At 37.1% G+C, this 16,291-nt stretch overlaps 1 protein-coding gene across 1 annotated transcript in view; it reads left to right on the forward strand.

The window, feature by feature from the left end:
• The window catches only part of POLK (DNA polymerase kappa), a 64,144-nt gene extending 54,876 nt beyond the window's left edge, over nt 1–9,268 (forward strand). Inside the window, exons 10-14 of the mRNA XM_007943356.1 lie at nt 3,114–3,210; nt 4,470–4,641; nt 6,340–7,275; nt 7,925–7,967; nt 9,187–9,268. Coding sequence (XP_007941547.1) covers nt 3,114–3,210; nt 4,470–4,641; nt 6,340–7,275; nt 7,925–7,967; nt 9,187–9,268 — 1,330 coding nt within the window. The remainder of the gene's footprint in view (nt 1–3,113; nt 3,211–4,469; nt 4,642–6,339; nt 7,276–7,924; nt 7,968–9,186) is intronic.
• The last annotated feature ends 7,023 nt before the right edge of the window (nt 9,269–16,291 follow it).

The following is a 16,291-nucleotide window of genomic DNA, read 5'->3' on the forward strand; positions in this document are numbered from 1 at the left end:
TTAGGAGCTCTAGTGGCGTAGTGCCTAAGGCATTTGACTGCTAATCAGAAGGCTAGCGGTTCAAACTCACCAGCCACTCCTTGGAAGGACAGTTGGGCAATCTACTTCTATAGTGATACTGCCTCAGAAACCCAAAGAGGAGTTACTGTGAGTCGGATCAGACTCCACAGCAGTGAGTTTGGTTTGGTTTTATTATTTAATGTTGGTTTTTCTTCTGTCAAGTGGAAAACCAATAATGTTAGGATTCCAAGTCTTAATTTCTATCATTGTTTATAAGAAAAATTATGTTGAGTATTTAGTTGGGAAGTGACAATGGGAGTTCTTCAAATATTGATGAATGAGCAGAGACATCAAACAGTAAAGTATTATTGATGAAAGAGAGCTCAGTGATTATCTAGTTATATGCTATATAATCTTGATTGAATATCAAATGAAATACTGATGGAACTTCAGTGTTTGGGGAAAAGTGTCATTTTGAAAAGCCCCTCAATTTTCTCCTCAAATCATCTGAATTCTACTTAGACATTTAAGAATTGCTGCCCTTGTACAATTTTGTGTTCATTTTTCATATGTATTATTTATGATCAGAAAAGGTTGAGTAGCTTACATAACACATTCAATAAATTACATTGATAAAAATTGTTGCTTTAGAATATAATTTACAAAAAAGTAATCAGAAGAAAAGAGAAAGCATCCAAAAGTGAGATTTAAAAAAAAAAAAAGCCAAACTCACTGCCATCCAGTTGATTCTGACTCATAGCGATCCCCTTTGGGTTTCCAAAGCAGTAAATTTTTACAGAACTTGATTGCCCAGTTTTCCTTCTGCAGAGTGGCTGGTGGGTTTGAACCTCCAGCCTTCTGGTTAGCAGTCAAATGCCTTAGGCACTATGCCACCAGAGCTCCTTAAAAGTGAGATAGTATTGTCCTATTTAATGAATGTATTTTCTTCATTTTTGTTGTTTGTTATTGAGAGTAATATTTAATATACAAGAATATGATCTCTGCCTTTTTCTGAAAATTCTTCTTGGCTTCTTTAAAATTGCATTAAAATGTCAGACTTGGGGATGTGCATTGTAATTCATATCACATACTAAGAACTCTTCCAGTCAATAAGAAAGCAAACCAAGGAAAGAAATAGACAAAGGAAATAGTTAACAGAAAAGGAGATACAAGTGGCTCTTAAAACATGTGAAAATATTCCCAGTTTCATTTGTAATTAAAGAAATACAGATTAAAAGTTCTCTGAGATAGCATTTTTCACTCATCAGATCAGCAAAGATTCTAACATACTTTATCGACAAGACTATGAAAGTGAAAAAGGCTAAAATTCTGAAGGGGAGTGGAATGATGTATTGGTTTCCTATTGCTGATGTAACAAATTACCACAAATTTAGTGGTGTAAACAACGCAGAATTATTCTCTCACAGTTCCAGGGGTAAGAAGTCCTAAAAATCAAGGTATCAGCAGAGCTGTATTCTTTCTGTCTCCTTATGTTTTCTAACTTCTAGAGACCAGTTGCATTGCTTGACTCATGGCCCCATTCCCTATCTGTAAATCTAGCAGCATAGCATCTTCCACACTCTGTCTCTGACTCTGATCCTCCTGCCTCCCTCTTGTAAGGACCCTCATGATTACACTGGGGCCACCCAAATAATGCAGGATAATCTCTCCATCTCAAGATTCTTAATCAGGTTTGCAAAGTTCCTTCTGCCATTCATAAGTTCCAGGGATTAGGACACGGACATTTTGGGGAGATATTATTTTGCCTATCACTCAAAACCAAACTCACTGCCACAGAGTTGTATTCAACTCATAGCAGCCCCTCCTTGAGTTTCTGAGGCAGTATCACTACAGAAGTAGATTGCCCAGCCTTCCTTTCAAGGAGTGCCTGGTGGGTTTGAACTGCCAGCCTTCTGGTGAGCAATCAAAATGCCTTAGGCACTATGCCATCAGAGGTCCTTTCCTATCACTAGAGGTATACAATTTGGCAATATCTGTCAAAATCAGAGGTACACATACACTTTGATACCATAATTCTTTTTCTAGAAATGCATCCAACAAGTGTACTCACACGTCATTTTATATAATTTACAAGATTTTTCCTTGCAGCTTTTTTTTTTAATGGTAGCAAAAGATTGAAAATAATATTCATGAATAGAGGATTGCTTAAATTTTGTTACATCTTAAATTGGAATATTATGCTGCTGTATAAAAATGAGGAAATTATTTCCCCATTTACCCATAGGGAACTCTCACCAAGATGAATTGAGTAACACAAGGGCTGAACAATTGTCTACAATTCTGCTTATATATTAAAATGAGGATCATATATTCGTTTGCTTATCTATGCATATAATATTTCTGGTGGGATTCATAAGAATAAGAAGGTAGCAACATTGCCAGTGGGAGGAGCACTGGGTGGCTGGGTATTGCAATAGAGGGAGACTCTTCATTCTGTAGTCATTTGCTCAGGGTCTTGTACTTAACACTCTGATCTCTCTCTAGTCTCTTCCACTTTTGTGTCTATATGCTCTCAACTTTTTTCAATACTCTTTTGCAGCTGAATTCAAGATTTGTACATTTAATCATAACAGCCCTCCATTTCCAGTTGTTAATGGACAACTCTACTTAGGTGCCCTGCATCAGCATCTTAAATCTACTTTGGAGAGAATTCACTTCCAGAAAACACATGTGTAATAATTGGAATCGTGTTCTCATCTATATTTTCTTAGGATAATCCCCTGTAACAAAGTCTGTACACAGATATACTCAATGCGTTGTAAGTTCTGGGGACATTATCATGGTCTATTGGTGACTTGAATTGTATTTATATATATATATTTTATATATATATATATAATATAGAGAAAGCAACAGCATAAACAACAGCATACATCTTTGCAAATTAACTTATCTATTTAAATGGATTTCCATTATTTAGGTAGATCTTAGTTTTTATTTAATGTCATTATTATCTTAGTACATCTGAAAGTTTCATTGTGTGCTGCAGAAAATATAAGTTAATGCTAGGCCATTTAAATGTACTGTACCATTCCTAAATTATCCTGAATTACAGTTTACTTTGTGCACCAAAATCACTCTTGTCTTTCTAGGACATTCAGTGAGATAAGTAAAGCAGAAGAACAGTACAGCTTGTGCCAAGAGCTTTGCAGTGAGCTTGCTCAAGATCTTCAGAAAGAAGGACTTAAGGTACTTTATTTGATGTGCTATTAAAAATGTTAACAATGAGAAGCTACGTAAAGTAGGAGTTAGATTACTCATTTCTTAAATTGAATACAAATTGAAAAATGACAGAAAGAAAATGTTCTCATTGTCAACAATCAGAGACAAATTTAATTCTGACCCTTACTTGAGGCCTAGGATGGGGAAGCAACGTGTGAGGTGCAAGTGGTTCCAAAATAATTCCAGAGAAGTCATACCACCTTGAGAGTAGATTTGAGTAAGTTCAAAATTAGAGTTTTATTGGCATTAGGGAATAAGATAAGGCAATGATTTCCCATTCCCAAGTGGTACAAATGATTAATGTGCTTAACTGCCAACTGAAGGATTGAAAGTTTAAGTCCACTCAGAAATGCCTCAGAAGAAAGGCCTGGCAATCCACTTCCAGAAAATCAGCTACTGAAAACCCACCCTATGGGCACAGTTCTACACTCACATACATGGTGTTACCATGAGTCCAAGCCAGCTCAACAGTAATTGGTATAATTGGTTCAAATTATCCTTTAATGTTCTTCTCATGTAGACAATGACCTTCTAGAATAGGGTATTTTATTTCAAAGCTCTACTAATCCAGGTGGTTTTATTGTTGAGAACAAAAGCTGGGAAAGCTTTGAACTGTCTGTTTTATAGTTTTCACTCACAACCATCTATATTTAGCATTTTTCTGGCACTCGCAAGCCAGAGGTGCAGTTTTACAAAGTGTAATACATAAGTATGAAAACCTTATAAAGAACAGGATACTTGCTGTGTATTTTTCTTAATCTTTTATCATAGCTTAAGTATAAAAGAGATTCTTACACATAAACTGTTTAGCATAGTATCTGGCATATAGTAAGCACACAAAAAGTATGAACTATTCAAGAACTTTTAAATGAAGTTCTTAGGAAGATTTTTTTCCTCCCTTTTTAAGAGAGATTTCTTCCTCTAAAAGCAATTCAATTAAAAAAAAAAAAAGGAAGATGTTCAGTTAATTTTACCCTTTATATAAAGATCTTTTACAAAGATTTGTTTGGGAAGGAGGTAATTACGATTAAAATTATATTTTTAGATTACCTATGGATTTTAATTATTTGTTATAATAAACCTCATTACCATGCTTTATAAATAATTTATTATACTTCTATATTCTTTATGTGCATAAGATACCTTTCTGAATTTTTTTAACCTATAGAATAATTTTTTGCTAGAAGTTAAAAGCTATGTATCCTGACATAGTCTATTTGTTATAGGGTAGAACTGTTACCATTAAGCTGAAAAACGTGAATTTTGAAGTAAAAACTCGTGCATCTACAGTTTCGTCTGTTGTTTCTACTGCAGAAGAAATATTTGCCATTGCTAAGGAATTGCTAAGAACAGAAATTGATGCTGATTTTCCACATCCCTTGAGATTAAGACTTATGGGTATAACTTTTCTCGTTTTTCCTTAAATCTGCTAGGATTTCCCAAATAATCTATCTTGAAATCACTTCCTTTTATTCTTGAACCTGTTTAGGACGTGGTTACTATTCTGCTGTCATTCACCATAATTCTTAAAACCTGATACATGTGAAGTTGTGGGCATTCATTTGGTTACAGTAAGAAACAGTTGAGTGGCTTTTTTCTTACTACATGTTCACAGTCCTTTTAATTAATTTATTTATTTCAAGTCTTTGGGACAGAGCATGTTTGAAAATTCAAAACTTTGATTTAATATTCCTTTCGTAACTGGGGCAACACCCCATGATCAAATACATTAATATTTCTTTAGCAAAACAAAAAAAGTATTCGTACTGAGTGTATATAACCTCCAGCAGTTTGGTCACTATGTATCATATTTGTTGCTTATAATTTTCATAGCTTTTTGGATTTCAGAATTATAGATAAGAGATTATAGCACTCTGTAAACCATATCTCCAATCACCACCTGGTCAAAAGAAAACAAACCATATTTCCAAAGTAAACTCACATGGATAAGCACTCCAGATGCCCACTTTACTACTAAAAGTGGGTTATTGGGCTTTCTTTTATATATGAAAGATAGCACATGCTGAAATACATTAAATAAAGGAACTTTAAAAAACCTGAAGACTCTGTGTGGTTGACACCAATAGTTACTTGGTAGTTAATGGTATTATGTATCAGATACTATTAATTAAAAAGCCTTTATAATCATGACAACTCTAGTAGATACTTAATAGTTAATGATGCTCAGCTTTATAAAGAGAAATAAATTCCTACCTGTTCTGGTTACCTAGTGCCACTCTGACAAGAATATACCACAAATGGAATAGCTTGAACAAACAGTTTATTCTCTTACAGTTTTGGAGCCTTTAAGTCAAAGTTCAAAGTGCCAGGCTCTAGGGGCTGGGAGAAAGCCCCTCAACCTTGAGCTTCAGCTCTGCCTCCTGCTCCCGGCCCATTGAAGCTAGAGGCTTTTCTTTACTCAGGCAGTTGCTGGCTTCTGAAACTGACAAGCCCAAGGTTGGCAAGTAAAAAAGCACAGTCCCAGTATTACCAAACCACACAACAAGCCATTCATTCAAGTCCATTAAAAGTCCCAAGGTCAGCAGAGCATGGCAGGCTGCTGACTGACGACTTAGCTCCGTGCAGGGTTCAAGCATGCCATAAGCTAGAGACCATTCCCAAAGCTGTTTCTTAAATACGGGAAGCAGACCAAATACCCAAAGCAGCTACTCAGCTGCTCCAATAGATTCCACCATGGAGTTAATTACCAGTCTCACAATGGGGAATAACTATATTCAGCTGCCCAGCCACTCAAGTTGACACACAAACTTAACCACCATAATACCCAAAATACCAGCTTTCAAAAATCATCCTTTAATTTTGAAAATACCCTGTGATGCTTATTGTTTCTCTTTAACCAGGCTTTTATGTATATGTCATCATGTTGTTGTTGTTAGGTGCCATTGAGTCGTTTCCGACTCATAGCAACCCCATGCACAGCAGAATGAAACACTGCCCGATCCCGCGCCAGCTCCATGATCCCTGCTATACTTGAGCCCATCATCGCAGTCACCATAGTATTATGCAATATGTTCTTATGTACTGTGAGCAAATTAGTTTTTGAATTTGAAATTAACTGTGGTTGGTTTAATTTAGGTGTGCGGATATCTGGTTTTCCCAATGAAGAAGAAAAGAAACACCAACAAAGGAGCATTATTGGCTTCTTACAGACTAGAAACCAAGCCCTGGTGGCCCCTGGATGTATACTAGAGAACACTGACAAAGATCAGCTTGTTAAACCTCTAGAAATGCCTCCTAAGAAGAGTTTCTTCAATAAAAAAAGATCAGAAATTAAATGGAACCAAGACACATTTAAATGTGAAACTGTGACTAAACAAAGTTTACACACATCACAGCCATTCCAAGTTTTAAAGATGAAGACGAATGAGAATTTAGAAACATCAAAAAATTCGGATAATTGTCAGATATATACCTGTCCTGTTTGCTTTAGGAAGCAAGAAAACATCAGTCTGGATGCCTTTAATACACATGTGGATGCATGTCTAGGTGGACCTTCAGTGAGTGAAGATCACAGGTTCTCTACAGAAGTGAACAAGAAAGAAAATGTGTACCATTCTCTTTCAGTCTGTGAGAAGCAGGATTCTGAAACCCATCAGAATACAGTAATCACTTCGGTAGACTGTGTAGATTTGGTGGAGACAATAGGTAACCTGTCTAAAGGAGAAAATATAGATGCTTTAGGTAATAAGCCCAGCAAAGAGGAATATTCTAGCATTGCAAGCAAGTCTTTAAATATTAAATGCTTTCATCAGAATTCTTCTTCTACTGTTTCACTGAAAAATGAAGATGATAGGTCATTAAGTAGGCAAGAATCTCTCCAGCCTTATTTACATGAAACAATAACAGACCATATTCTAGTTTGTCCTGTTTGTAACCTAGAACAAAAGACTTCCGATCTTTTCCTGTTCAATAGGCATGTGGATGTTTGCTTAAATAAAAGTATTATCCAGGAACTGCGGGAGGATAAAATTAATCCAGTTAACCAGCCCCATGAAAGCTCAAGAAGTACTGGTGAGTGTGCAGTCATTGTAAAGAACTTGATTTTTTAGGAATATGTCTTATTACATTTAATGAAATTGTTGTTAAATCTGAAGCACGTACCATTAAAGTGGTGGTTGTGTAGTGCCTTACCATAGGTTAGAATTAACTGAAGCCACTAGATTTGAATTTTTGGAGAACCTGGTTTGGGCTTGATCTGAACTCAGAGATTTAAGGACCCAGGTGATAGAATCAAAGAAGAAATTTCTTAAAAGGATATTTGCCACAGTGGCAAATTAACTATAACTACATAATTGGAAAGCCTCTTTGACTTGTTTGGTAGTTCTTACTCTAACCAAAGGGGAGCTCTGGTGGCGCAGAGCCTAAGGCATTTGACTGCTAACCAGAAGGCTAGCGGTTCAAACCCATCAGCCACTCCTCAGAAGGAAGATTGGGCAATCTACTTCCATAGTGATACCACCTCAGAAGTGTAATAGTAATAAAACTAATAAATTACAAAGAAAGTATGCTTATAAAGTTAATTTCTGATATGTGTTAATATAAACTATAGTACTAAAGAAGTTTCTTTCTTAAATCAGTATTAACTTTTAAAATTTTTATAGTTTTTTAATTGTTTCGTGCTGCTTGTTACGGAATTTCTTGTCTTATCTTCCTTCTATAGGTAGCTCAGTCAGAGTACAGGACACTGTAACAAGAACCAAAAGGTATGTTGGACTCAACTCAGTGGCAACTGGTTTGGTTTTTGTTTGGTTTATTTAAGCTTTAACAAAAGTGGTTACAAAACTCATATTTTAAGGTCTATTTTTTTTTTTTTTTTTAATTTTTATTGTGATTTGGGTGAAAGTTGACAGAGCAATTTTACTTTCCATATGACAGGTCACATACACTTTGTCTCATGACATTGACTGCAATTTCTCACAATGCAACAGCTCCCCTCCCACTTCGCCCCACAGTTACCTCTTCCCTGTGTCCTTCCCTCCCATGCACTCCTATCCCCCAAGCTGTCTCCCATGATTGATCTCTTCAAGGAGCGTATCTACTTACTGTAAATGTCCAGCTCATATGCCTGTGTGTTGTTTGGCTGAAAGCCACAGGAGTGGATTCAATTCCAGACCTGAAGGGCAGCTAGGGCCCATGGTGTCAGTGGTTCCACCAGGCCCTATTAGACTAGCAAACCTGGTCCCTTTTTTTTTTTTTAATGTTTTTGAGTTTTGTTCCACATTGTTCACCTTCTCTATCCAGGATCTCCTACATAGATCCCCCTTCCAAGTGGTTGACAGTAGTAGCTGTGCACCATCTAATTCTTCTAGTCTCATAGTCATATAGGCTGAGGATCACATGGTGTACCAGTCACTTGGACTAATTGTTTCCATGAGTCTTTGGTTTTCTTCATTCTTCTTTGCTCTGGATGAGGAGAGACCCATTGTTGCATCTACATGGCCACTTCCAAGCTTTTAAAATCCCAGTCACTACTTGCCAAAGTAGGATGTGGAACAGTGTTATTGTGTAGTTTGTTATGCCCTACAAGCATGGTTCCCGAGCCATCAAGCCCAACTACTCGGTCTCTTTGGGTAGCTGGCTGTGGCCAAGAAGTGACTACAACTTGTCCCTTATCAGATTTACTATATACCTGGGAATTGTTACAGAACATATAAATACACTTGCAGAAACATTATTTGCCAACCATATACACGGTCTTGAGCACACTCCCCCCTGCATAGACATACCAAATAGTTGCAGCCTGTGCACCCATCTATCCACTCATATATCAGTGTTTGCCTTCACTGTGAGGTCTAATTTTTAAGAGATATTAAATGTTGTTTTTATAAATTGTCAAAGAACATTTTAAAAATCAATAATTTGTGAACTTACTCTTTTGAAATCTCTTCCTGCATTTTAATTGTGTGTTCTTTTTTATTCCAGGCCAGGACTGATAAAGCATTCAAGATCAAAGAAAACAAAACCAAACAATTCTCGACACACTCTCGATCTGTTTTTTAAATGAACATTGAACGTTTTTGTCATTGATTTATTCATTAGAACTGGTTATTTTATAATCAATGAGTTTATTCTTCCTCATTATAAGTTTAGATATTTGTTTAGTAAAAAGCAAGTGCAATAATCCCTCTCCAGAAGATAGATTCTTTCATATGAATTTATATCATGTACTAATTTGCTTCTGTGGACTTTTTGAAAACCATGAGTATTTCATTTTCAATATACGTCAACTGAGAATCAGTGATATTAGTGATAATTTTTCAAAAAGAGAAACCTAAGAATAGGATTAGAAAGTGATTTCTTTCTTTAATAAGTTTATAATGACTGTAAAAATGTATTTTAAAGATTCTCAGAGGTTCACACAAATCTGTTTTAGCCTAAGAATTTCTTAGCACTTAACCCACTTTGTTGGCACTAGACTATTGTATCTAATCCTAGTTTCTTCAGGTACTTCGTTAGCTTTCAAAATTAAATTTATCATAAGTGCTATGAAGAATATTAGCAGAATTAGTATGAATGGTTTATACTTTCAGTAGAATATCACAATATTGTTTGTTAAAGAGATTATTACTTAAAATATGACTATTTTTCTTATTTAAAATTCCCTTATGTGAATAAGCACTTGGTTCACTTTAGCCAAAGACTCAAGGTCGTTATTTTTTAGGTAGGACTTTTCAGTGGCAGTATTTCATTTCTTGACAGTATGTTTATACTTTCTTCAAGAGAAAAATGTGTAATTCAAAAGATTAATGTTTATTAGATCATCACACTTAGTTACATTTTATCACATTTTTATTAATATTTATGAAAGACAGTATAACAGTTTTAAAAAGTTATTCCAAAGACTTTTGAGCTTTCAGTAAGTTAGAGTTCTTATCAAAAGATAATTCTTCAATTGGAACATGAAGATGAAAAGTAGTTTCTGTGAATGCTTTAGGAACTGAATCTTTTATTTTTCTCTTTTCCTGCTTTTCGTATTTTAGCTTATTATCTATGTATAAAATGACATCATATCTTAGGGATAGTTTAAATTATGATATCGTACAATCTTTGGCCAAAGTGAGAAACAGATTAATTAGATTATTTTAAATAAAGCATATTATTATATATTATGTTATCAAATTATTATGTACTGTGATGAATACAAAAACTTGTGGAATTATAGTTCTTGATTGTGTGACATATGGACTATATGGTAGCATAGTGCCTAAGGCACTTGACTGCTAACCAGAAGGTTGGCGGTTCAAACCCACCAGCCACTCCTCGGGAGGAAGATGGGGCAATCTACTTCCGTAATGATACTGCCTCGAAAACCCAAGGAGGGGTCGCTATGAGTCAGGTCCGACTTGACGGCACATGACAACAACAACATGTAAAATAAAGCTCAGTGAAACACTGATTTAATATATTGAAAAGTAGATATCGCTGTATCTCATTATTTCTCTCCTTAGGTACCCTATATTATTTTGCTAGAAATCCTAGCCAATTTAATACATAGATAAGATGAACAAAAACTGGAAATGGGAAAAAAGTCTTTTCTTACTGTCAAATGGTGTCTCTCTCTCTCTCTCTCTCTCTCTATATATATATATATAAGTCTATATATTTTAAAAAAATCTACATTTAATAAAGGAGTTCAGCAAAGTTTATGGATACAAGATCAATCAATCAAGGGCTTCCTTGATTACAAGATATTTTTTACTGGCCTCACTTAAAACTATATCTTTATTTGTTCCTGCTTATCTTGTAATTGATCCTTCTTCCACCCTGTTTCCCCCACTGCATCGGCCAACCCCCTCTCTATTACTGAATTTCATTTACTTTTTTAGGGCTTTTGAAAACATCCATTTCTTTCCATTCCTTTTATCAAGCCCTTATCAGTTAGTTGCCTAAACTCTGACCTCCCAACTCATTTCCCAGCTTTCAATTTCATTCTCTGCTCTGAACTGTCTTATGCATTTTTTACAGATTAACCATAAGCAGTGCTTTCATAATATCACTATTATGTAAAAATACAAAACTTCAAAATCTCTCAACTCTTCAGAATCAGTGGGAAATGAAAGGAGCTGATTTTTAGCAGTTGAATTCTATTGTGTAAATGCTCCCTCCATGATTTATTTCAAGCTGTAGACATGATGTCATCCAGATCACAAATTTGCTGAAAATTTAACTGTCTGCTTGCTCCTACACTCTGTGATGCACTCCTAACACGAGGTTGGCATTCGAGGCCATAGAGCCACACTGCGTAGCTCATGGTTTTCTAGATGTTGTTGTTAGTTAATGTCAAGTCAGCTCCAAATCATGGCAATCTTATGCATAATAGGACAAAATGTTGCCTGGTCCTGTGCCATCTTCATGTTCATTGGTATGTTTGAGTCCATTGTTGCAGCCATTCTGTCAATCCATGTCATTGAGGGTTTCCCTTGTTTTTGTTGGCCCTCTACTTTACTAAGCATGATGTCTTTTTCTCACAATTGATCATTTCTGATGACACGTCCAAAGTAAGCATGTTAAAGACTGGCCATCCTTGTTTAAAAGCAACATTCTGGTAGTATTTCTTCTAAGACTGACTTGTTTGTTCTTTTGGTGTTCCACAGTATATTCAGTATTCTTTGCCAGCATGCATCTGAGGCAATTGAAAAGACCATGACTTGGATTAACATTCCTTAGTTATCAAAGTGACATCTTTGCTTTTCAAAACTTTCAAGAGGTCTTTTGTAGCATATTTGTCCAATGCAATAGATCCTTTGATTTCTTAACTGCTGCCTCCATGGACGTTAATTGTAGATCCAAATAAAATGAAATTGTTGACAATTTCAATTTTTTCTCCAATTATCATGGTGTTCATCAATCCAGTTGTGAGAATTTTCATTTTCTTCATTTAGGTATAATCTGTACTACCACCTGTCTGTCAGTTTGTTCTACAGTGAATAGTGTGCCTGTTGCTATGATGCTGGAAGCTATACCACTTGTATTTCAAATAGCAGGGTCACCCATGGTGAACACTTTTCAGTGGGCTAAGACTAGGAAGAAAGGCCTGGTGAACTACTCCCAAAAATTAGTGAAAGCTTTATGTATCACAACCAGTTTGCTGAACAGGCCAAGCTGTTTCTCCCACTGGTGTCTGTGCTCACTTGCTCCCTCTGCCCAGAATGTGTTCCCTGAAGGCCTCCTTACTCTCACCCACCAAAATAACCATTCCTCTTTCAATTCAGTCTAAGGCCACCTTCAGAAAAGGATTCCCTACTACACTCTGGAAAAACTGATATTTCCCTCCTTTGTGCTCCTGTTTCTCTATGAAAACCTCAAACCATTTTTTGTTGTGAGGTGGTTTGTTTCATGTTATAGTAGACTGCAGGCTTCTAGAGACTCAGGGCCATCTTTTATTTATCTCTGAATTCCAAGTGTGAAGTATATAACCTGGCACACCGTAGGTGTTAACAATTACTTATTTATTTTTTTATATATGTAAATGAATAGTATGTGCCCAAAGACTGGTATAATTATCTTTTTTATTTCTTTCTGGGTAGCCTATATTGGTGGCTGCATTCAAGTTAACAGGCGTGGTGGCACTGTGGTTGTGATAGTTGTGGTTGTGTGTCAACTTGGCTGGACCACGATTCTGAGTGGTTTCAGCAGATGTGATATGGTTATTCCCATGATGGGATCAGATGTATATGTTTTGAATAGCCAATTCCCTAAGGGTGTGGCCTGCTTCCAATATATTTATGGATGTTCTGGGAAAAAGACAGATTCTTTGTGGATCTGGATCCTGTTGTGCTGCCTACAACTGTCTGTAAATGAACAATCCACCATTCAGCCTGGTGATCTTGGATTTGTCATCTCCTGGAGTCAACAGCCAATATACTGCCTGCCAACCTTGAGCTTGTCATCCCCTGCAGTTGTGTGAGTCGGGAAAAACCTCCACCTTGACGTTTGATCCAGGAACTTGGGACTTGCCAGCTTCCATAAGTGTGTGAGCCATTTTCCTATGATAAATCTCTCTCTCTCTCTCTCTCTCTCTCTCTCTCTCTCTCTATATATATATATATACACTGATTTTGCTTCTCTAGAGAACCCAGCCTAACACATTGATAAAGCAATAGGCTACTAATTGAAAGGTTAGCAGTTTGAATCCACCAGCCACTGTATGGGAAAAAGATATGGCAGTTGGCTTTCCTAAAGGTTAATGGCCTTGGAAATCCTATAGGGCAGTCCCACTGTCCTACATTTATTAGTAAGGAAGAACAGCGAACACCAGGCTTTAAGGCAGTAAGGGATAGGCTAGCTCTACTATTTTGTGCAAATGCAGTTGGGTTTATGATCAGGACTGTTTATGTTGTCAGTAAGTAGATTATTAGTAGTTAAGTTTTGGGGGAGTCAAAAGTTACCTGTGGATTTTTGACTGCATGGGATGTTGACATCCTTAACCCCCATGTTGTTCAAAAGTCAACTGTATGTATGTTTAAAGATTATATATACATATGTATGTATGTGTATCTATATTTAGATCTTTATATAGGTATAGGTATTAGAGAGAGACAGAGAGTGAGAGTGAGAGAGAAGAGTCCCCTAAATTGGTGTGGTAGTTAAAGTTATGTGTCAACTTGGCTGGGCCAGGTTTTGAGTGGGTGGGCAATTGGATGTAGTGATTCCCCATGGTGAGATTGGTAATTAACTCCATGGTGGAATCCACTAGAGCAGCTGAGTAGCTATCTGCTTTAGGGATGTGGTCTGCTTCCAGTGTATAAGAAGCAGCTTTGAGGAAGGTCTCCAGCTTTTGGCACACTTGAATCCTGCACGGAGCTGAGTCATTATTCAGCAGCTTGCCACATTGTCTGCTAATCTTGGGACTTAAGTTAATAGCCTGCCATGTGGTTTGGTAATATTGGAACTGCCATTTTATATGTCAACCTTGGGCTTGTCAGCCTCAGCAGCCAGTAGCTGCCTGAGTGAAGAAGGGACGCCTCTAGCTTTAGTGGGCCGGGAGTGAGAGGCAGAGCTAAAGCCCAAGGTTGAGGGGACTTCACCCAGCCTCTAGAGCCTGGCACTTGGAACTCGGACTTCTAGCCTCCAAAACTATAAGAAAATAAATTCTTGTTTGTTAAGCCATCCCATTTATGATATTTTCTGTTTGAGCAGCACCAAGTAATCAAAACAATGGGAGGCAAAAGAAGATATCTCAGTTCTGGGTCAAAGCAAGTTCTATTTTCTAAGGCTCAAGTTTTTTCATTCCTCAAAAAAAAAAAAAAGTACACTGCCATTGAGTTGATTCAGCTCACAGCAACCATGTGGGATGGAGTGGAATTGTCCCAAAGGGTTTCCAAGGCTGTAATCTTTAGAGAAGCAGACTGCCTCATTTCTCTCCCATGGAATGGCTGGTAAATTTGAATTGCTGGCCTTTTGGTTAGCAGCTGAATGCTTTAACCACTATACTACCAGAGCTCCTTCCTTTTCACTCCTAGAATACACTAAACTTCCAAATTAACCTCTAAAAATATCCACAAGTGTGATATACATCAAGGGTTTTTCTTTGAAGTTCATTCATCAAACACCGTGCTTAAGTGCTAGGGATTCAGGGCAGAGTTTCTGATTGTCCTTAAGTATTCTCTTTTTCTTCTATCAGAATTTTAGCTGGACATATGACAAGAATAAGGCACTGTATTTCATTGATTATTTTATATGCCACTAGGTAGCATAGTGCCTAAGGCACTTGACTGCTAACCAGAAGGCTGGCAGTTCAAACCCACCAGCCACTCCTCTGAAGGAAGATGGGGCAATCTACTTCCGTAGTGATAGTGCCTTGGAAACCCAAGGATGAGTCGGGTCTGACTCGAGGGCAAACAACAACAACAAGAAGAAATAAATAGGAGCCCCTGGGGCATGCAAATCGTTAAGCACTGGACTACTAGGAGAAAGGTTAGCAGTTTGAACCTATCCAGAGGCATCTCAGAAGACAGGCCTGCTTCTAAAAGGCCATAACCTTCAAAAACACATGGCAAACAGTTCTACTCTGCACACATGGGGTCATAATGAGTCAGAATCAACTCATTGTCAACTAACAAGAAGAAATAATACCCAATATGAAGTGTCTAATAGGATAGCTGCATAAATATGGGACACCAGGGTTAAAACTTTCAGAGCAAGGAAAAAGGAGAAAGAAATCCTCCTTGAAGAAAGAGGCAGCAAAGCAACTTCCACACTCCACATTGACGCTGGGTGAAGGGAGGAACTACTACTGCATATTTGAACCACAAACTGGTAGGTTTATATGTAGGTTTATAGTCTCAGTTCACACAAACAGCTCAAATTTTAAAAAGTGGTCTCAGGTTGGTATTGAATTGTCCCTTGTGACTGGCAGAACCAAATGCAAATGATGTCTGAAAGAGCTCAACTTCAGCCCAGGCAAATAAGCAAGGATGGTGACACTTAGGCCCTTACTTTGTACATATCATCAGGAAAGATCAGTTGCTAGAAATGGGTATCATGTTTGCTAAAGTTGAAGGTCAATGAAAATGAGGGAAACACTGAGATAGATTGGCACAGTAGCCCCAACAATGGACTCATACATGCAACAATCATGGAGATGGCACATGATCAGGCAACGTTTCAATCTGCTATACATGATGTTACTATGAGTCAGAACTGACTATGGCAGCTAATAACTCTGTGTTCTGTTTAAGGCATTAGAGATGCAGCAAGGAACAAAACTAACAGAAATCCTCATCTGCATGAAGCTTACATTCTAGTATGGAAGACAGACACTAAACAAACACAGATTATCATTTCAGTGACTGGTGGTACAAAGGGAAAAGACAACAGTTTACAGGAATGAAGAGTCGTCGGGGGCGGGGACTGTTTTAGTGTGATCAGGGAAGGCCTCTCTATGGCAGTGATATTTGAGCTGAGATCTTAATAACATGAAAAATCAAACCAAAAAAAAAAAAAAAAAAAAATTCAGGGTATGGGGGTAACATTCTAGGCAGAAGAAAATGGAACTTAATGGCTCAGAAGTAGGAAACACTAGAGA

Source organism: Orycteropus afer, unplaced genomic scaffold, assembly GCF_000298275.1.
Source record: "Orycteropus afer afer isolate SDZICR_OR568_19922 unplaced genomic scaffold, OryAfe1.0 scaffold00104, whole genome shotgun sequence".
NCBI classification, from domain to species: domain Eukaryota; kingdom Metazoa; phylum Chordata; class Mammalia; order Tubulidentata; family Orycteropodidae; genus Orycteropus; species Orycteropus afer.